This window comes from Hyperoodon ampullatus (genome assembly GCF_949752795.1).
Source record: "Hyperoodon ampullatus genome assembly, chromosome: 17".
Classification (NCBI taxonomy): domain Eukaryota; kingdom Metazoa; phylum Chordata; class Mammalia; order Artiodactyla; family Ziphiidae; genus Hyperoodon; species Hyperoodon ampullatus.
Window position 1 is genome coordinate 31,555,901 of NC_136930.1, and position 22,357 is coordinate 31,578,257.

The following is a 22,357-nucleotide window of genomic DNA, read 5'->3' on the forward strand; positions in this document are numbered from 1 at the left end:
AGTACTCATAAACCTTACAGTTTTATATATTTCAATTCTCTGGATTGGCATAGCTATTACAAATTTAGTTCCTTTAAAAGGATAATGTTATGAATATCAACAGAAAATTATGCTTCACTTTCTGAAACATTAAAGTAAAATAAACATTATAGTAATATGAATATAAGTGTATATGTATGAATGAATATATTATCTTAGATTGTATAATCCTGGAGTCAGGCTGAGTCCTAAAACTTCATTTTAAGTTCCACAGACTCTAAAATACCTGCTAAGTCCAAGTTTGTTCAATGACAACATTCAGCAAAAATTGAGAACTTAAAAAATTATTTAAAAACAGAAACTTACGTATCCCAGATTCTAACTGCAAAAATAATTAGCGCTCTTTGGAAAGAAGGATAGAAAGACATCCCTATATAACAGTTTATGCAATTAATCACTTCTCCCAGGTTTTTCCCCCCTTCATTTCTTGAAAATACCGAATAGGGACACTCATTACTCGGTAATTTCTAACTTTTCTTGCATTATAACCACCTGGAGGGACTTAAAAAATACACGTTCCTGCCCTTTCCCCCTCCATGAAAGGTACTCAGTGAATCTGGGGCGGGGCTGAGCACCTGTATTTTTAACCATTGATGCCACTTACTTAAGGAAGTGGGACCTCAGTCGGAAAGCCAGACTTCCCCCATCAGAATCCTTGGGGTGGGGCCCGGGCACCCATGGTTTGGTGAGTTCTCCCAGGCGATTGTGAGGCAGGGTCAAGAACGAAAAGCGCGCGGAAGCTCCGGGCGTCTGCGCCCAGGCCAGCGCGAGATAAGGCGCTAAAGTGGTTTTCGTCGAGCGGTAATCTCGGTCTTCCCGGGCGTCCTTGGTGAGAGGCCCGCGTGGACCGACTCTGGAGACACTGGGGTGCTCGGGTCGCAGAGGCCGCGCGGCACGCAGGGATTTCCCCCTAACCGTCCCGCTACCGAGGTTAGCAGCTCTTCCTCTTCCCCTTGTCATCCGGCACTCAGGACGCTCATCCTCCCAGCCTCGCCAACCTCCCTCGCCGCAGGTCAGGAGCACACGGAGGGGCCGCAGAGCGCAGGCCGAGGCCCGGGCCCCAGTAGCCACCGCCAGCCGTCTGGTGGGCGGACTACCTCGGCCCCCCGCCCTCTCAGCCAACACTTCTTCAGGCCGGGCCCCTCGCTCTGGCCGCGGCTCCACCAATCCCGGGCCTCGCCCGCCGCCGCCGCCTCCGCACCTGCGAGGAGGAGCCCGCCCGCCTCCGCCGCAGCCGTCGCAGCGTCCCCGCCCCGTTCCGCCCCCATCGCGGCGCCCAGAGATCATCGGCCGCCGGCGTCCGGCTGCCAGTAGTCGAGGAGCGGAAGCCGCTTTCCTGAAGCGGGCTTGGGTGCTCCAGAGCCCGGCCGGCTGCTGAACCGCAGCTTCTGGCAGCCGCGGCAACGGCTAGGCGCGGGGCGCGGGCGCCCCGAGGACCCCGTAACCGGGCGGGCGTCCCGAACGGGCAACCCCGCCGAGGGAGGTGGCCGTGGCGGTCGCGCTCGGGCGCCCCGTGCGCCGCGCTCCATGCCCGTGTGGTGCTGCCGCTGCTCCCTGGCCGGTCATTTCAGGTGACTTCTCCACCGTGGAAGAAAAGGGGGCAGGCGGAGGGTAGAGTGCTGCGGGGCCCTGCGGCAGGGCAGGGGCCGAAATGGGTAGAGGCCGCGTGGGTTAGGGAGTCGGGGACGGGTCGGTGGTGGAAGGCAAGCGCCTGAACTGCAGAGGCCTCCCGCCTCGGCTGCTGCTTCCTCCCGGTTCCTGTCTAGTCGAGGTTCCCCGCCTTGGCTCCTGGCTCTGGGGGACTCTCCTCTGTTGTCCCCTTTTCCTCTCCCCGGACCGTGCCAGTCACGGGACTGCGGGACCGGCTAGGCCCGGATCTAGTCGGTTACGGCGAACTGAGACTTAAAAGTAGTGCAAAGTTTTAGTGAAGGGTTGTGAGGTTCTCCCAGCCCCCCAAACACCTTAAACATTCTTTTTCTTAAAAAAAAAATCTAATAACCTAAGTTACTGGGTTGAAGGGAGGCAGGGAGCTATGTTTAAAATGTGATGTTCTAGCTACAGATATGTTTCTGACTTTTAAGATGTCAATCATTGTAAGTCATATATATTGTAGAAATTTGAAAAATGTGGCGATTCTAGACTAACATTATGAGGAACGTTTTTAGGGGTGATACGGATAATACATTTTAAAATAAAAGTTTATGTACTAGATCTAGCACAGTTGGCCAACATTTCATTCAGTTATGGAGAGAAAGACCGAAAGCAACTTGAAACTAGTTTTAACCTTGTGGTGAAGAAAAGAGAAGCTTAGCGAAGACTTTAGTAAAGTGCCTTGCCTTATATATACACGAATGTGCTAGAATAATGATATGCAAAACGTCTTTTGTAAAATGTGAAATTCTGATCAGAGTTCTTAAATTGGGCTGCATATATAGACTAGGTGGCCAGTGAACTTGGATGTAAAGAAAGGTACCAGGAATTTTCACTCAACTTTAACCAAAATCTGTTTTCTTCAACTGTAAATATAAGCAGTAAATCACGGTAGTATTTTTGACTTTGTCATGAATAGAAATCACAAATATTTTCATACCACATTAATTGTTGCAGATACCTAGAAATAGTGTTTATTTATTTTTTCAAGATTACACTAATTATTTTACATCACTGAACTTGTTATTTAATACGATAGAGGAATACATAAGAACATTCCAAGTTACTTTTTAGTTTCCTTGTAAATCCTGTTATGTGTTTAATAATATTATTCAAAGAAGAGGTCCGGAGGCTTCACCAAATTGCAAAAGGGGTGTAACGCACAGAAAAGACTCAGAATTCCTGTTGAACTAGAGCAGCAATCCAGGCTTGCCTACCTTCTCAGTGAGTTTTGTAGGAGTCTCTAAATTCTGGATATTAAAAATTATTTTATGTAATAAACTGCTGGATTTTAAATTCTAGGTAAATTTGTGTGTTACCTACTTGACAGTGATTTGAGAGTATCAGATCCACTTTGGAGAACTTTAGAAAACAAGTTCCCCTAGTGAAAACTTGTTAAACTGAAGCCCCTGAGAAAATAATATGCCTTTTAGAAAGTACTGTCCAAAAGCCTTTTGACACCTTTTGGTACAGTTGAATTCTAAGGACACAGCTTGGGATTCATACGTGTTCAACTAACCCTAGGTAGTGAATATCATGTGCTTACGTCCTTGTACAGAAATGTGGAGGAGGAGGTGAAAACAAGGTATTTGCTATATTTTGATCTTGAGGGATAAGGGAAAACAAGCCTGCTAGCCAAAGAATAAAAATTGTGATTGATAAACCATATTTCCATTGTATAAACAGCTCTATCTTATCTAAAATTTAAAAAAGAAAACGTTTATTTAATAATTAAAACATTTCCTTAGGAGAAGGTTTATAATTTACTAACACAATTTTTTTTTTGAGAAATTTCATTAGGAACACATTTTAAAACCAATTGTGACAGTGTCTACATTTTGGATCTTGCCTTATATCTGAAAGAATAAATATTGTGAGAGAACTGTCTCCTAACTTTCCAACTTCCATACTTCCTGTTCTAGAAGATAGAGAGTGTGACTGACTTCCTTTGTGACTTTAGAACCTTCTTTTCTTATGGTAGTATCAATTTGGTAAATTCTAAGCTCATGCTTCCAAAGACTAAACTCAGGTAGTAAAGCATTTCATTTTGAAGGATCATTTAGAAAAGTATTGCTAGGTGTGAGAAAAGTGTTTTGTTATTCAAATATTATGTCTGTGCCATCCTTTTAAATTTGTTTTGAGTCTTTGGACCATAATGTTTCAAAAACAAAACATGGAAGGCATCTAAAATCATCTGAAATTTCAAATAGTCTTCTAATTTGATGCCTAAGAATAAGGTAACTATTTTTGCATATGTGTATAGTGCTCTTCTTTACTATTTCCTAAAATTTAATTATATTTTCCAATTTATTGCCTCAAATAAGGGAAAAGTAGATTTTTTTTAAGTAGATTTTTTTTATTACTCAAATACTTGTTTTAAATAGAACAAACATTCAGCACATTGGATATCTGCAGTGGAAATTTTCACTATTCATAGACCTGTGAACACAGTATGCATATAGTATGCATATACTGTAAAATATGTACAGCAATACTAAATTTATAGTTTAGACTGAATTTTTTAGAAAGAATACTTACTAATAGGTCTTTGTTTCATTGTTGCTTTATGTAAATTCAGTGAACCTTATTTTCATTTCTTCTCTTGATTCAGTTTTTCATGCCTGTGTTAAACCAGTATTTATTAAGTACCATGCAAGTTTATTACAAATAGTTTATACCAATATTATGGATTATATACACAAAGATTATACGTATGACCAGTTAGTAGAGAATCAGAACAAATTACGTGTACTCTGGAGAATTAAGATAAACTAAAACTTTGGCTCTATATACTCTACTTGAGTCTTGGGAGAGACTAGTGTCAAATTGCTTGAGGCCCACACACACAAAAAAAAAACCTACTAGATCTAATAAATGAATTCAGTGATATTGCAGAATACAAGATCAACATACAAAAATCAATTGTATTTCTGTACACTTACAATGAACAATCTGACAATGAAATTGATAAAACAATTCAATTTATACTAGCATCAAAGAGAATGAAATATTTAGGAATAAATTTAACAGAAGAAAAGTGAAACTTGTACATTGAAAACTAGAAAACATTGAAAAGAATGAAAGGAGGCCTAAATAAATGGTAAGGAATCCCATGTTCATGGATTGAAAAGCTTAGTATTCTTAAGATGGCAATAATGGCAATATTCCTTGAATTTATCTACAAATTCAGTGTAATCCTATCAAAATCCTAGCTGCCTTTTTTTTTTCAGAAATTGATGAGCAGATCCTAAAAGTCACATGGAATTACAAGGAACCCAGAATAGCCAAGACAATCTTGCAAAAAGAACAAAGTTGGAGGATTCACACTTCCTAATTTTACAACTTACACAAAGAAACTGTAATCAAGACAGTGTTACGTTGGCATAAAGATAAACATAGATCAATGGAATAGAATTAAGAGTCCAGAAATAATTCCCTTCATTTGTTGTCAGTTGGTTTCTGTGGGATCCCAAGACAAAAGGGAAATATCAGTCTTTTCAACAAATGATGCCAAGACAGATGGATATTCACAAGCAGAAGAATGAAGTTGGACTGCTACCTCATACTATATATAAACGTTAACTCAAAATGGATGAAAGACCTAAATTTAAGAACTAGAGCTATAAAACTCATAGAAGAAAACAGGTTTGTAATCTTAGATTAGGCAGTGCTTTCTTAGATATGACACCAAAAGTACAGCAACAAAAGAAAAAAATAAATTGGACTTGATTGAAAATGAAAACTTTTGTGATTTAAAAGACAATATAAAGACAGTGAAAAGACAACCCACAAAATGGGAGAAAATATTTACAAATCATGTATCCAAAAAGGGACTTGTATCCAGGACATATAAAGAATTTTTTAAACTCAACAATAAAAAAGACAGCCCAGTTGGAAAGTGGGCAAATAATTTGAATTATTCTCTGAAGAAGATATACAGATGGCCAATAAGCACATGAAAAGATGCTTAACATTATTAGTCATTAGGGAAATGCTAATGAAAACTGCAATGAGATGCTCCTTTATACCTACTAGAATGGCTAAAATAAAAAACAAAAAATAACATGCTGGCGAGGATGTGGAGACATTGGGACCCTCATTTCACTGGTGGGAATGTAAGATGATGCACACTTGGGAAAATAGTTTGCTAATTCCTCAAGATGTTAAACAGAGTTTACAGCCCAGCCATTGCATGCACTCCTAAGAGAAATGAAAACATTTGTCCACACAAAAATTTATACATGAATGTTCATAGCATATTTGTAATAGCCAAAAAGTGGAAACCATCCAAATGTTTATCAGCTCATGAGTGGGTAATATACAATGGAATATTATTCAGGCATAAAAAGGAATGAAGTACCAATACATCCTACCACCTGGGTGAACCTTGAAAACATGCTATGTGGAAGAAGCCAGACACAAAAGGCTACATAATGTATGAGGAGTTCCATTTATTTGAAATTTCCAGAGTAGGCATATCAGTAAGATAGTAGATTAGTGGCTGCCAATGGCTGCGGGGAGGGAAGAATGAGGAATGAGTGCTAATGGGTGCAGCATATACTTTTAGGGTGATAAAATGTCTCTGAAGTTATTGGTAGTGATTGCAAAACCTTGTGACTACTTAGAGCCCTGAATTGTACACTTTAAAAGGGTGAATTTTGGACTTCCCTGGCAGTCCAGTGGTTAAGACTCTGTGCTTCCACTCCAGGGGGCGTGGGTTCAATCTCTGTCAGGAAACTAAGATCCCACATGCCAAGTGGTGCCACCAAAAAAAATAAATGAAAGGGTGAATTTTATATGTGAATTTTATCTCATTAAAGGTCTTTTTTTTTTTTTTTAAAGCATTACCAAGTTTCCTCTATTTATTTACCTTGGTCTAAGGCCTGATCAGATGATCTGATGTTTTTGAGCTCTTGAAAACTTTGTCTTTCTTGATTAATAGAAGCCTAACAGAGGAGGCATTTTATTTCTAATTGTCTTAACCTCTTTTTTCTTAAGTATAAACCAGTTATTTGAGAAGACTAGTCCAGTGTAATGAAAGATCCTTGTAAAATGTATAGTCAGGGGGTTGGTGGCGGTGGGATGAATTGGGAGATTGGGATTGACATATATGATTGGGAGATTGGGATTTACTAATATGTATAAAATAGATAAATAGTAAGAACCTGCTGTACAAAAATAAATAAAATTCAAAACAAAAGGTATAGTCAAATTATAGAATTGATAGCTATATTAAAATTCTGAGGCCTGCCAGAAAAAAAAAGGTTTCTTGAGACATCTTGACTTAGAATATTAAATGCCTCTTAATAAGTTATTTAAAAAATGAATTCTACTGTACCTTTAAGTAAAAGTGATTCAGAGTTTAAGCCAACACTTCTCTTCTAGCCATGATTTTTTTGTTCTTAAGGAATTTAAATATTAAATATTTGTTTCACAGTGTTTATTTGTAGACTTAAGAAACTGGCCAAGGCATTTTAGATCATTGAGTTTTGCTTATAATATCAAATATGGTAGTAACTGCTAAAGTACCTTCATTCAGTCATTCAGAGGATTATCAGTTTGTTCTCAGAGTGTACAGGATATCAGATAATATTCAAGTGTCTAGTTTAATATTTATATAGTCTCAAGTTGACTGTAACCCCCAGCATATCTGCCCTTTTATTAATGTGAAACATTTGTTAGGGTTTGAAGAAGGAGATATCTTTTTAATTACCAGACTCTCAGAGTGATGATCGTTTTTATTAATTAAATTCCAGGTTACATATATGGAAGCAACAGTGTTTGAGATAGGGATGTCAGGAGGATACTGGCCATGATGTCTGCATCTCCTGAAAAAGAACTGTGGCCTTTACAACCACCATAATATTAATGAGGCCTGGATACCTAAAAGGACTAATCAGAAGCATCCAAAGGAAGCTGGGGAACCTGTCCTGGGCACACACTTTGGAGAAATATCAGGGACAGACCCAAGTATAATATACTCAAGTTGAGTTCAGTTGTCAAGAAGCAGAAGGCAAGACAGCTAGTACATCTGGATCTGATCAGTGGTGGGAGTTGGAATGCTCTGAAAGGGATGGATTGAGCATAAGACTTCTTTCAGAGGCAGGCTTGCAGTGTGAGGAGGGGCTTTCCTAAGTAGCCATATCCAAAGGGTATCAGTTCTGGCCAAAAGGGGCCATGTAAAGTTAGGGGAGCCCAATTACTGGGGGTGAGGAATCTGTCAGTGTATCCTGGGGAACTCTGCCCTATCCTGGGGTAGTTCTGGAACCAACCCCCCTTGGATACCGAGGGACCACTGTATTTAGGATTTCTAACAAAGTGGTGTACGTTGACGTGGCTAAGGTACTAATTTGAAAGCATTAGTCAAAAGGATTTTCTTTTCTCCTTTTATGGAACTATTGAATATTTTATGGCCTAAATAAAATCTGAATAAAGACAGATTTTTATAAAGGCTATATTGACTATATATTTGTTGTTTTGTTTTTGTTCCATATTTTCCTTTTAAAAGAAACTATAGTGACCCTGAAACTGAAGGAGAGATTTTTAATTCCTTAGTGCAATATTTTGGTGATAATTTGGGGCGAAAAGTTAAAGCTATGCCATTAGTTGAAGAAACTTCTTTACTTGAAGATTCATCAGTGACTTTGCCTGTGGTAGTAATAGGTAAGTTTTATTGCATTTTATCTCTTAAAATTACAGTTCTGATCCTTACTACTTTTATAAGTGCACAGTTACGTAGCACAAGTTCTTAGGATTGTATTGAAAAGTATTCTTAGGTTGCTTAATATTTTTAAATAACCAATAACCAAATCTTTGGAGAGAGGAATTGATTTATCTGATATTAGATTCTGTGTTAGAATGGAACATTTTTTCATTGAAGGGTTGATATTATTCTATTTTAAAATATCAGTAGTCAGTTGTGTTACTTATATGACAGTATTATGATAATGATGATAACCAATGTTATTAGAGCCCTGTATAGAGCATTCTATGTACATTATTGGATTATGCCTTAAAACCTATAGCCCTCTGAGGTTGTAGGGTATGGACAGACAGGGAAACTCAGTAGTTGAGTAACCTGTGCAAGTTAGTAGTCAGTGCTCAGTTAATAAAGAACATTATAGTACTCTACAGTTAGGTTTATAATATTTTAACCATATGTTACTATTATATATCCATTGTACCACCTCAATAGATAGGTATATAAGATATTAAAAATTAAGTTATTAGTAAAACCTAATTCAAAATTATAAAATTTTATGACGTTGTTTTATTGCATGTATTTAATTACCTGTCATATGTATCTTTAATCTAATATTCAAACTCATGAAGTTGGACAAGTACTATAGTGTGAAACCAAGCCAAAGGAAGGAATTATGGGACATAATGTACCTTGATGGCATACAACTTCTTAGTTTCTTTGACTTGTTTCAAGTTAATGGAGAGGGAAGTCCTGTGCTCTGTCTGGCATATTGACATCTCTCCATAGGAGATTCAATAAAGGAAGGAAGGAAGGAAGGAAAGCAAGATAGTTCTACACTAGATTCCCCTCTAGGGGAGCTGACAGTGTTTGCAGTATTTCTAATCCAAGATATCTTGGAAACTAAATCTCACGTTCCATTTCCCACTTATATCCAACCCTGGTTTTCCATCCTGTATGTCTTGTCATAGGCAAAGGAACCTGTCTTCTTGTTCTAGTTGGGCTATGGCAGGGTCAGAAAAAGAAAAACTACTTTCATCTGCACCTTACTTCCCCCAAAGCAACCTGTTCCTATTTTGCCTCAGCTAGCCGAAGCGTAGCTCAACCTCATGTTTATAGGGCCATTATTGCTGGCAATAGCACCGCCAGCTGATCATAATAAAGGGCTAATTTCCTTAATGTATGTAATTGGTTTTCTGTTGCTGTCATAACAAATTACCACAAACCTGGTGGGTTTAACAACATAAATGTATTTAACTGTTCTATAGAACAGAAGTCCAACACTGGTCTCACTGGGCTAAAATCAAGGTATCAGCAGGGCTGCATTCCTTTTGGAGGCTCTAGGGTAGATAGAATGTTTCCTTGCTTTCCCAGTTTCTAGAGGCTACTAGTATTCCTTGGCTCCTGGACCCCTCTGCATCTTCAAAGCAGCAGTGTTGTTTCTCTTTTAACCTTTCATAGTTAGGGTTCCTCCTTACCACAGGTGGGAAAGGGTCTCTGTTTTTAAGGACTTGTGTGATTAGATTGGGCCCACCTGGATAATCCAGGCTACTCTCTCCAGCTCACGGTCCTTAATTTAATCACATCTACAAAGTCCTTTTTCTCTGTAAGGTAACATGCTCAGGATCTTGGGGTTAAGAATGGGAAATCTTTGGGAGATGGGGCACATTCTGCCTGTGTATATATTTCTCTATGAACTGCTTATTTGTATTCTTTTTGTATTGTCTTTTGAGTGTTATTTCTTTGTGATTCTTTGAGACATTAACTCCCACTATTTTTCGTATAGCCAGTATTTAATAGGCTTTATTTAGAGCAGTTTAAGTCTATAGGAAAATGAAAGAGAAATTACAGAGAATATTTCTGTAAATACTCTCCCAACCCCCTTTTATACATTTTATTAACATCTTTATTATATATTCCTTTTCTTCTCCTTCCCAACCCCCTTTTATACCTTTTATTAACATCTTGCTTTGGTGTGGTACATTTGTCACAATTGATGAACCACTGTTTTTATACATTATTATTAACTAAAATCTATAGTGCACATTAGGGTTCACTCTTTGGGTTGTACAGTTCTATGGGTTTTGCTGGGTGTATAATGTCATGTATTATTACATCATATAAAATAGTTTCACTGCCCTAAAAACCTCCTGTGTTCCACCCATTCATCCTTTCCTTCAACTATCAACCCTTGGTAACCACTGATCTTTTACTATCTCTATAGTTTTGCCTTTCCCAGAATGTCATATATATGGAATCACTGTATGTAGCCTTTTCAGACTGGCTTATTTGACTTAGCAATATGCATTTAAGATCACTCTCTGTCTTTTCATGGCTTGATACTCATTTCTTTTTATCACTGGATACTATTGCATTGTATGGGTGTTTCAGTTTACCCATTGGCTTATTGAAGCACATCTTGGTTGCTTCCAGTGTTTGACATTTATGAGTAAAGTACTGCAAACATTTATGTGCAGATTTTTGCATGGCCATTAAGTTTTCAACCCACCTAGGAGTGTGATTGCTGGGTCATATGTTAAGACTATGTTTAGCTTTTTAAGAAACTGTCAAATTGTCTTCCAAAGTGACTGTATCATTTTGCATTCCCAGCAACTATGAATGAGAGTTCCTGTTGTTCCACATCCTTGGAAACATTTGATACTGTCTGTGTTTTGGGGTTTAGCCATTCTGATAGGTGTGTAGTGTCTCGTTTTAATTTGCAGTTCTGTAATGATATACAATGTTGAGTAATTTCTCATATGCTTATATTCCATCTCTATACCTTGAGGTACAGAACTTTTCCCTACTTTTTTTTTTTTTTTTTTTTTTTTTTTTTTTTTTTTTTGCGGTATGTGGGCCTCTCACTGTTGTGGCCTCTCCCGTTGCGGAGCACAGGCTCCGGACACGCAGGCTCAATGGCCATGGCTCATGGGCCAAGCCGCTCCGCGGCATGTGGGATCCTCCCAGACCGGGGCACGAACCCGTGTCCCCTGCATCGGCAGGCGGACTCTCAACCACTGCGCCACCAGGGAAGCCCCTTCCCTACTTTTTAATTGATTGTGTTGGTGGTTTTCTTATGGTTGAGATTTAAGAGTTCTTTGTATATGTTAGAAACAAGTACTTTATCAAATACATGTTTTGCAGATATTTGCTCCTAGTCTGTGACTTGCCTTTTCATTCTCTTAACAGTGACTTGGCAGAGCATAAATTTTAAGAAGTCCTGCATACCAATTTTTTTCTTTCATAGATCTTGCTTTTGGTGTTATATCTAAAAACTCATTACCAAACCCAGCGTCACCTAGATTTTCTCATAGTTATTTTCTAGATGTTTTATAATTTTGTGTTTTATATTTAGGTCTATAATCTGTTTTAATTCATTTTTGTAAAGATATAAAGTTAATATCTAGATTCACATTTTTTACATGTAGATGTCCAGTTGTTCTAGTACCATTTGTTGAAAAGGTTATCCTTTCTCCATTGCATTGCCTTTGCTCTTTTGTCAAAAATAAGTTGACTGGGGGCTTCCCTGGTGGCACAGTGGTTGGGAGTCCGCCTGCCGATGCAGGGGACACGGGTTTGTGCCCCGGTCCGGAGGATCCCACATGCCGCGGAGCGGCTGGTCCCGTGAGCCATGGCCGCTGAGCCTGCGCATCCGGAGCCTGTGCTCCGCAACGGGAGAGGCCACAGTGGTGAGAGGCCCGCGTACCGCAAAAAAAAAAAAAAAAAAAAAAAAGTTGACTGTATTTGTGAGGATCTATCTCTTGGCTGTCTGTTCTGTTCCATTCATTTATATATTCTTTCATTTCCACACTGTCTTGTTGACTGTAGTTTTACAGTAAGATGAAGTTGGATGGTATTAGCCCTAACTTTGTTCTTCAATATTATATTGGCAGTTCTGGGTCTTTTGCCTTTCCATTTAAACTTTAGAATCAGTTTGCCAATATCCACAAAGTAACTTGCTGGGATTTTGATTTTGATCGCATCAAATCTGTAGATCAAGTTGGGAAGAACTGACATCTTAACAATATTGAATCATTCTATCCATGAACATGGAATAGCTTTCCATCAGTTAGATATTCTTTGATCTCTTTCATCAGAGTTTTGTGGTTTTTCTCATTTAGATCTTATGTGAATTTTGTTAGACTTATACCCAAGTATTTCTAGCAAATATAAGTGGGGTTGTGTATTTAATTTCACATTCCACTTGTTCATTACTGGTCTGTAGGAAAGCAATTGACTTGTATATATTAACCTTTTTCATGCAACATAATTGCTTGTTACTTCCAGGAGTTTACTTTGGTCAATTCTTTGGGACTTTTGACATAGATAATCATGGCATTTACAAACAAAGACAGTTTTGTTTCTTCTTTCCCAATCTGTATACCTTTAATTTCCTTTTCTGGTCTTAGTGCATTAGGTAGGATTTCCATTAAGGTGTGTGGTGAGTAGGAATGGTGAGAAGAGACATCCTTTTCTTGATCTTATAGGGAAAAAAAACCCCTAATTTCTCACCGTTAATTATGATGTTAGCTGTAGGATTTTTGTAGATACTCTTTATCAAGTTAAGGAATTTCCCCTCTGTTGTTTGTTGAGAGTTTTTACATGAATAATTGTTGGATTTTCTCAAATTTTTCTTCTATTTCTGTTGGTATTATGATTTTCTTTAGTTTTGTCTCTTTCTTTTTGATTCAAGGAAATTAGCTCTTTACCTCAGATCTTAACTCCCAATATTTGCCATTTAAAAAAAATTTTATGAAGTCAAATGGTTTATTTTCCTTTCTGTCTTGAGTTTTGTGTCATACTTAAAGGCTTCTTACTACAGCATTATAAGTAGAAATATTAACCTCTTTCCTAATATTATGATGTTACTTTTCATGTTTACATCTTTGAGCTTATTCTATTTGGGGCAAAATATTAGACAAGGAACAGGATATTTTTCTGATGGCTTACAGTTGTCCCAGATAGATTAAATTTTTGGTAGATGGATATAATAGAGAAATGGCAACCCAGACTAAAAGAACTACAGAAATCAAAGTAGTTGTTGGAGTTCAACAACAACAAAAAATCCAGTTTGGTTTTGGATAAAGGATATAGAAATACAGGAGGGAAGTTATTAGGAGGTGGGACTTGAAAGATGGTTGAGACCAGAACATGGAGAACACTGGATAGAAGAAACAAGCAATGAAGGGCTTTGGGTAGAGTGGGTAACATAGCGTGGGTAACATAATGAGAACTCTTGTTATGAGAACTCATTTGAATGTAGAATGTGAAATTATTTGAAGTAGGTGAATCTTGAAGAGGAGCAAGAAGAGATTTTTGTTTTCTGAGTGAGAATATATGAGTGAGAATAACAAAGACAACTGAATGGATATAGGTGACAAAATACATTTAAACCAGAACCTGATTAACTTAGGATTTTGCTGGTAAGTATCATACCAGCAAAGGAATGAGGTTTAAAGGAGAGGGCACCAAAATGGAAGAACTCATGAATTTGCTTTTGAACACATTGTGATTAAGTTATTAGTGGTTCAGTCAGGTGAAGAAGTGGCATATGGAAATTTGAGATATATTTTTGGGGGTAAGAGGTCAGCCTAGATATCTAATTTTGAGGGTTAGTAGCATAGAGAGTTGAAGCTTTGAGTAGGTGAGACTCCCAAAAGAAAACAGGAGAGAAGACAAAAATCTTCTCTTGTGAATACTTGGCTTTGAGAGTTTAGAGAAAGAAGAATTTGTGAAGGAGAAAAACCATCTGTGAAACAGAAAAGCCAAAGAACATGAGTATTAAGATGCAAGATACACCCCTCTCCACCTTTTTTTTTTAATAGGAAATGGACCCTCAGGAATCTGCCTTTCTTATATGCTGTCAGGCTACAGACCATATTTATCATCAGAAGCAATACATCCAAACACAATCTTACATAGCAAATTAGAAGAAGCGAGACATCTTTCCATTGTTGATCAGGTATTATTTTTCACATGTTGATGCTTTTAAATTTTATTATACTGAGACAAGGTTAGTTTTCTACTATATAAGCATTGTATTTCTTAGCTGAAAACCTTTTCTTCTAAATAACACCTTCTAACATTTTAATTTTAGAATTGTAAATATATTCTGCTGAGTTGCTTCCATTTATTTTCCTGAATTAATTAGAGCAGAATTTCGCAAATTATTTCCTGATGGAGTTTAATATGTGCTCTATGCTCTGGTAAGTTTGGGAAATGCTGCTTTTTATTATTAGAGTGTCATGGTAGACATAGTAAGGCATACTAGCATATTAAAGGCATCTTCAAGTTTTGTAGTAAAACGATCTGATTAGCTTTTTGAAACCCAACATTTTCCCATACTTATTTGACCAGAGAATCTATTAAGATCTCAAGGAACGTCAGTGTTTTATAGCACACTCTATGGGAAATGCTGGATTATAATAAATGGTCTTCACTATTATTATGTTAGCTGGAGTTTTTTTGTTTGTTTTTCCAAACTCTATCTGCCTTTTTTCTTTCTTTTTTTAAAAAAAAATTCAGGACTTAGAGTACTTGTCTGAGGGCCTTGAGGGTCGATCATCCAATCCTGTTGCAGTACTTTTCGACGCACTTCTTCATCCAGATGCTGACTTTGGGTATGATTATCCATCCATTTTGCATTGGAAATTAGAACAGCATCATTATATCCCTCACTTAGTTCTTGGTAAAGGTCCACCTGGTGGAGCTTGGCATGTGAGTATATTTTCCTTAGCATTTTAGTGAATGTGAATTATTATACGTCATCTTGATAAGACCATTTTGATTCTTAAACATTATGATATAATATTATATATGATGATTACCACATCTTTATCTGAGAATTTTAATGTGTTTGGATACATATGAATTAATTACTAGTAGAAATTAAGCCAAATTTGATTAGTGATATTGTCTTAGAATAAGTGTTTCTCTAAGAATTATACATAAAATATTTCAAGATGTTTTGCATAGTAAAACATTTTTAATTCACTTATTCATTGTAGAGTTTACAAAATCTCACACAGTATTTCATTCTAATATGTATTATTTCCCTACATTTTCAAGATCTTAAATGAAAAATGTAAAAGAAAAAAATTGTATTAGTCTGCTTGGGCTGCTAAAGTAAAATACCATAGACTGAGTGTCTTAAACAACAGATTTCACACTGTGAAGGCTGGAAAATCCAAGATCAAGGTGCCAGATGATTCAGTTTGTGGTGAGGGCTCTTTTTCTGGCTTGCAGACAGCTGCTTTCTTGCGTATCCTTATGTAACAAAGAGTGTGTGAACTCTGTTCTTGTAAAGCCACTAATCCTGTTATGAGGGCATCAGCCTCATGACCTCAGCTAGCCCTAATTACCTTCCAAAGGCCCCATCTCCAAACGCCATAACGTTGGGGGGTTAGGGTTTCAGCATGTGTATTTGGGGGGGTGATACAATTTAGTCCATAGCAGAGGTTAAACCAGAGGACTATCAACACAAAGATCCAGCATATTTCATTAGTGGGCAGCAACTAATAATTATTCCTCACTCCTGTGTCCTTAGCAGTTAGTACAGTGTCTGGTGTGTGGTGAGTGCTCACTTGTTGTACAAATAAATGTTAAATAATTTTTGCTATGTTATGAAATAAAGACTTCATGGGAATTTTAACTTTAAATATCAAATCTTTAGTATAAACTTCAGTTGGATATTCCTATATTAGTGCAATGTTATATGGCTAAAAGTTGTTTACATTTATCAAATGATTGTTTCAGAGTATTTGGGGACTTTATAGATGAACTATATCACTGACTTTTTCATCTTAATTACCTTTATGGTAATGGATAGCAACTATCAAAATATCTGTGCCTTTTAGCTTACATGTTTATATTTGCTTTGTTAATAAGTAGCATTCTTAATAAAACTGCATTTATTGAAAAAGCCATAATACATTTTTTAAGTTTTTAGAGAACCTTCTATAAATTCCTGAGGTTTTATTGTACATATATATTTTCTGCTTAGAAAAATATGCAGGCAATATTTGATCTCTGTTACTTCATTTCTCCCACTTACATTTAGGAAAGTTAAAGTATGGATAAGCCTTGATTACTAAAAACATATTTGAATCAGTGCTAAAGCGATATATACCTGAAACTTGGTTCTAATCCTAGTATCAGGCCCAGCCTGCTTCAAAGCAGTGGCAACTTGCTGCATTCTCTTCCTGTGGTGATCTTGTACTTTCACAAATAATATGACTTTATAAGCCGTAACACATAGTAAGTGCTCTATAAATGTTAGCCAATAATAATAATAATAACAAGTCCCATTCCCAATACTGGGCTGTGTAGAAACAGGGCAAGAAGTGTTCAGATAAAAGAAGGCATAGCCTAAAAGAGTTGGTTGAAAGAGATCGTTGACGTCATTGGGAAAGGTGCTTTTGGCCCTTGGGCTTTTCTTGCTTTGTACTGAGCAAAGTAGAAGTAGGGCAAGCTTGAAGTGGCTCACTTCCTTAAAGGCAGCATTAGCCTCAGCAGTGAGTCTGTTCTTAATCAGGCAACCACTTACTTATTTCCCTAGTTTTAGAAGGCAATTCCTGCTGTATTGAAACCAGCTTAGACTTCACAATCATAATTGATTTGGGTGGGGAAGCTATTTTGCTGCCCATTTAAAAAAATGTGTTGGGCTTCCCTGGTGGCGCAGTGGTTGAGAGTCCGCCTGCCGATGCAGGGGACGCGGGTTCGTGCCCCGGTCTGGGAGGATCCCACATGCCGCGGAGCGGCTGGGCCCGGGAGCCATGGCTGCTGAGCCTGTGTGTCCAGAGCCTGTGCTCCACAACGGGAGAGGCCACAGAAGTGAGAGGCCCGCGTACTGCAAAAAAAAAAAAAAAAAAATTTGTTAATAATATTAAAATGGAAAGACATTTAAAGTGTTAGAAATGAATGAACTTTTCCCCTTTTGTTTAAAGTGAAAATACTGATATGCTCCTCTAACACGATATTCTGCATCTAATTATGTTGATTATAGGCATTGGGTAATATTGTAAATCTGATTTATAAATGTATAATTACATGAAAGAAGGAGTATAGATACTACCAAGTGTTGAAAATATTTGAAAGTTAATTGGAATAAATTTCCAGAGGTGATTTACACAACCATTTAGGACTTCTTTGAGCTCTGCTTATCCAGACTTAATTATAGTAAATGAGATGGCTTTGGTTAAAAAAAAAAAAAAAAAAAATTTGTTACTGATAAAATGTGTTTTTTGATTGTACATTTTTTATTCAAATAGAATATGGAAGGCTCGATGTTGACAATCAGCTTTGGAAATTGGATGGAGCTACCTGGACTTAAATTTAAAGATTGGGTATCTAGCAAACGAAGGTAAAGATAAAACTATTAAAATTTTGGTGTACAATGGGGTCTGTCAGCAAATCTCAAACTAGTTGTGATCCTGTCTTAGATGAATAATATTGATGCATGTGTCTTTCAAATAAAACCTCTTTGCAGCAGTGGTTATGAGCTAGTTTCTATTTAGAGATTTTATAAAACTAAGCACACAGAAGTAAGGGCTTGTCTACAGATTGTTAATCATAGTTTTATCCCACTCTCCTGTTAAACCACTCTGTTTTGTTACTTTCTTGTCCACGTACATATCCTTTCCTTATTTACTTATTTTTATGAGTGGATATATATAACTTATTTTTATGAATGGATATATAACTTCATGTATGCATATCTCATGTATACATACCTAAATTATTTGACTTTTCAGAGTAGAAGAGTATATATAATGAATAATTTTAAAAAGCTTAAGATTTATATGATCTGAAGAGAAACCAGAATATATATAATGAATAATTTAGAATGATGGAATAAAATAGAATCCGTGATGTGATTGCCTACTTGGCTGTAGAGGTAAATATTTAATAAGAATACTAAAATATGAGAATAGAAAATATGAAAATCCCCTAACACAACATTGTAAAACAACTATACTTCAATGAAAATTAATTTTAAAACAAAGAAAATATGAAAATCTCAACTTGAAAGAATAAAAGTTTATTTTGTATTTATTTGGGAGAAAGAACCCAAAATTTAAAAAGAGAAATATGAAAAGCCCTATCAATTTCAAGCCATTTTCAAGCCATTTTCATTCCTATAGATAGGAACTACTAATACACAGAATCTACTCTAATTTGACTGCTGCCAGAAACAATAAATTAAAGCAGGAAGTTACTCAACCTTTGTTAGAACAGGGCTGTAATGTTTGAATGCTTGACTTTCTGTTAGATAGAAACCATGTTAATCTACAGTAATTATCCTTAATTTAAGAAGATTTAAGGAAAGCAAATTTAGACCAGAGTAAATTTAAACCTTTCAAATATGACTTTTGGGTTTTTAAAAAGGAATTTTATATGGGTTTGAAATGTTAAGTTGCAAAATTAGGCAAATTGTACAAGTTCTTTTTTTTTTTTTGCTTTATAACAAATTTAATCAGTTATACATATACATATGTTCCCATATCCCCTCCCTTTTGCGTCTCCCTCCCACCCCTCCAGGCGGTCACAAAGCACCGAGCTGATCTCCCTGTGCTATGCGGCTGCTTCCCACTAGCTATCTACCTTACGTTTGGTAGTGTATATATGTCCATGCCGCTCTTTCACCTTGTCACAGCTTACCCGTCCCCCTCCCCATATCCTCAAGTCCATTCTCTAGTAGGTCTGTGTCTTTATTCCTGTCTTACCCCTATGTTCTTCATGACATTTTTTTTTCTTAAATTCCATATATATGTGTCAGCATACAGTATTTGTCTTTCTCTTTCTGACTTACTTCACTCTGTATGACAGACTCTAGGTCCATCCACCTCATTACAAATAGCTCAATTTCATTTCTTTTTATGGCTGAGTAATATTCCATTGTATATATGTGCCACATCTTCTTTACCCATTCATCCGATGATGGACACTTAGGTTGTTTCCATCTCCGGGCTATTGTAAATAGGGCTGCTATGAACATTTTGGTACATGTCTCTTTTTGAATTATGGTTTGTACAAGTTCTTGATTTTCATAAGTAAGAAAGTGAAATCGCTCAACATATTTTTCCCTTTATGATGTGGGTAAGAAAGGGAAAGAAAGCTTTATGATTTACATACCAGAGTGTTCATCCTTCTAAATTGAGCATATTGTGTGTTTAAGTAATATGTGAAAATGAATCTTGTGATAAATATTAGCTTTAGTTCCTGCCCTTGCATAGTGTTAAGACTCTTAGACCTCTAGAGATTGGCAGGGTTTAAATCCTGACTCTGTACCTTCTAATGTTATGACCTTGGTCAAATAACTTAAACTAGCTATCAACTTCCTAGTTTGCAAAATGAAGATGATAGTAATAGTAACTATTACATAGGGTTTCTGTACAAATTGAGAGTTAATACATTCTAAATCTCAATTATTATAGTCATTAAACTTTGAACTTCTTCCAGTTACAAGTTACACTGAATTATGTGAAATGATTTGGTGTTTTTTATGGGTTTTCTTGGCCCCACTGCATGGCTTATGGGATCTTAGTTCCCCAACCAGGGATCGAACCCGGGCCTTTGGCAGTGAAAGCACAGAGTCCTTACCACTGGACCACCAGGGAATTCCCTGATTTGGTGTTTTTATTTCTACTCATTTCTAATTGGGGCATTGTTTAATGATACTAACGCCCATTGCTTTAAATTTCAAGTGGAAAATAAAAGATGTATTAACGTGCTTTTTTCATAGAGAGCAGCTTATATTTATAGATCTCTTTATGAGTAGGAAAACACAGAGAGAACGGTTATCTACTTAAATATGATTTTGTTCAGCAAAAGACTGATCTGAATTATTTTTGGTCATTAGGAAAACAGAAAGCAACTTATTAAAAATTGTGTCTAGATATTATCTTTGAGAAGTATATGTATTGCAGTCAGACCTGTAATATCTCAATGGTTGTAAACAATTCAGTCTACAGTTAAGTAGAATACAGACTGAATAGTATAGCTATAGACTGAATTATTTAGATTACAATTGTGACATAGACTAAAATAGTCTAATTTTCAGATATCCACATTTTAATCCATTTATTTAATAAAAGTTTATTGATAAAGGCAGCTAATCTGAACAGATACTTATACAAGGCATTGGGGAAACAAAGATGCATTAAATACAGTCTCTACCCTCATGGGACTTCCTCCATTGATAAACTAATTTATTAACATTTTTAAAGAAAAGGAAAGGCTTTCTTTCTTTGTAAAGTGTTATGGTAAGTGTTAGCTTTAGCTTGGACAGTCCAGAGAAATTAAAAAGATGTAATAGTTTACTAGATGGAGAAGTACTAATCATGGAAACTAAAAGTATTATCCTCATAGAATATTTTTCCTTTACTTTTTATAGGAACCTAAAAGGGGATAGAGTTATGCCAGAGGAAATAGCTCGCTACTATAAACATTATGTAAAAGTCATGGGTCTTCAGAAGAATTTCAGAGAGAATACTTACATTACCTCTGTATCAAGACTCTACAGAGATCAAGTTGATAATAATGGTCAAGACAGAGATATTTCAACACAGCATTTACAGATAGAGAAGTCAAAATTTACCAAGAGAAACTGGGAAATCAGGGGTTATCAGCGAATAAGAGATGGTTCCCATATTCCCTTCTGTCTCTTTGCTGAAAATGTAGCTCTGGCAACTGGAACATTGGATTCTCCTGGCCGTTTGGAAATTGATGGGGAAGATTTTCCTTTTGTGTTTCATTCAATGCCTGAATTTGGAGCCGCTATAAGCAAAGGAAAGTTGTGTGGCAAAGTGGATCCAGTGTTAATTGTAGGTTCTGGGCTTACCGCAGCTGATGCAGTACTGTGTGCTTACAACAATAATGTCCCTGTGATTCATGTATTTCGCAGACGAGTAACTGATCCAAGCTTAATTTTCAAACAGCTTCCCAAAAAGCTTTATCCAGAATACCATAAAGTCTATCATATGATGTGTACTCAGTCATATTCTTTAGACTCAAATCTTTTATCTGATTATACCAGTTTTCCTGAGCACCATGTGCTTTCCTTTAAGTCGGACATGAAATGCATTCTTCAAAATATCTCTGGATTGAAGAAAATATTTAAGCTCTCTGCAGCAGTAGTACTGATAGGTTCTCATCCCAATCTGTCCTTTCTGAAGGAGCAAGGGTGTTACCTAGGCCACAACTCAAGCCAGCCAATCACATGTAAGGGTAATCCTGTGGAAATAGATGCATATACATATGAGTGTGTTAAAGAAGCCAACCTTTTTGCATTGGGTCCTTTGGTTGGAGACAATTTTGTTCGATTTTTAAAGGGAGGGGCACTGGGTGTTACACGCTGTTTAGCTACAAGACAGAAGAAAAAAAAGCAGCATTTATTTGTTGAAAGAGGAGGAGGAGATGGGATAGCTTAGAGCAGGTTTACAAGTAATTTATATGAACACTTTACCATTAAAGATTTTTAATAGTGGTTTTACAGTGTACTGGCTTGAATTTTCTGAACTTGAATTAACTGGGAGAGCCTCAAGCTATAGTAACTATTTTTTAAAGTTACCAGAATTTGGTGTCCTGATTACATTATAATGTATCAAAGGTGTCAACTGTCAGACAAATAGAAACACTGCCAATTTGGTATACTTTAAGTTTTCACTTAACTAAAACATTCTTTTCTTCCAAGACTTATTTTTTGTGATCATTGTTGGTTATTTTTGTTTGATTACAAAATATAACAGCATTGAATCTATATAACCACAGTCATTAGGCCAGAGGTTTCCCTCACTTTATATATTGGGTCACCTTGCTGCTCAAAGGGTGGTTCAAAGATAGCCTCAGCTTCATTTGTGGCTTGTTAGAAAGGTAGACTCTCAGGACCCACAACAGACTTACTGAATCAGAAATTACATCTTAAAGAGATCCTCAAGGAATATGTATGCTTATTAAAGCTTGAGACAC

At 36.8% G+C, this 22,357-nt stretch overlaps 1 protein-coding gene across 1 annotated transcript; it reads left to right on the forward strand.

The window, feature by feature from the left end:
- Positions 1-1,566: 1,566 nt before the first annotated feature.
- OSGIN2 (oxidative stress induced growth inhibitor family member 2) lies at positions 1,567-21,819 on the forward strand (the record flags this gene model as incomplete). Its single annotated transcript, XM_079722822.1, has 6 exons — positions 1,567-1,610; positions 8,198-8,352; positions 14,215-14,351; positions 14,915-15,106; positions 17,659-17,750; positions 20,784-21,819. The coding sequence occupies 6 exons, from the start codon at positions 1,567-1,569 to the stop codon at positions 21,817-21,819; spliced, it is 1,656 nt and encodes a 551-aa protein (XP_079578948.1).
- Between the last annotated feature and the right edge of the window lie 538 nt (positions 21,820-22,357).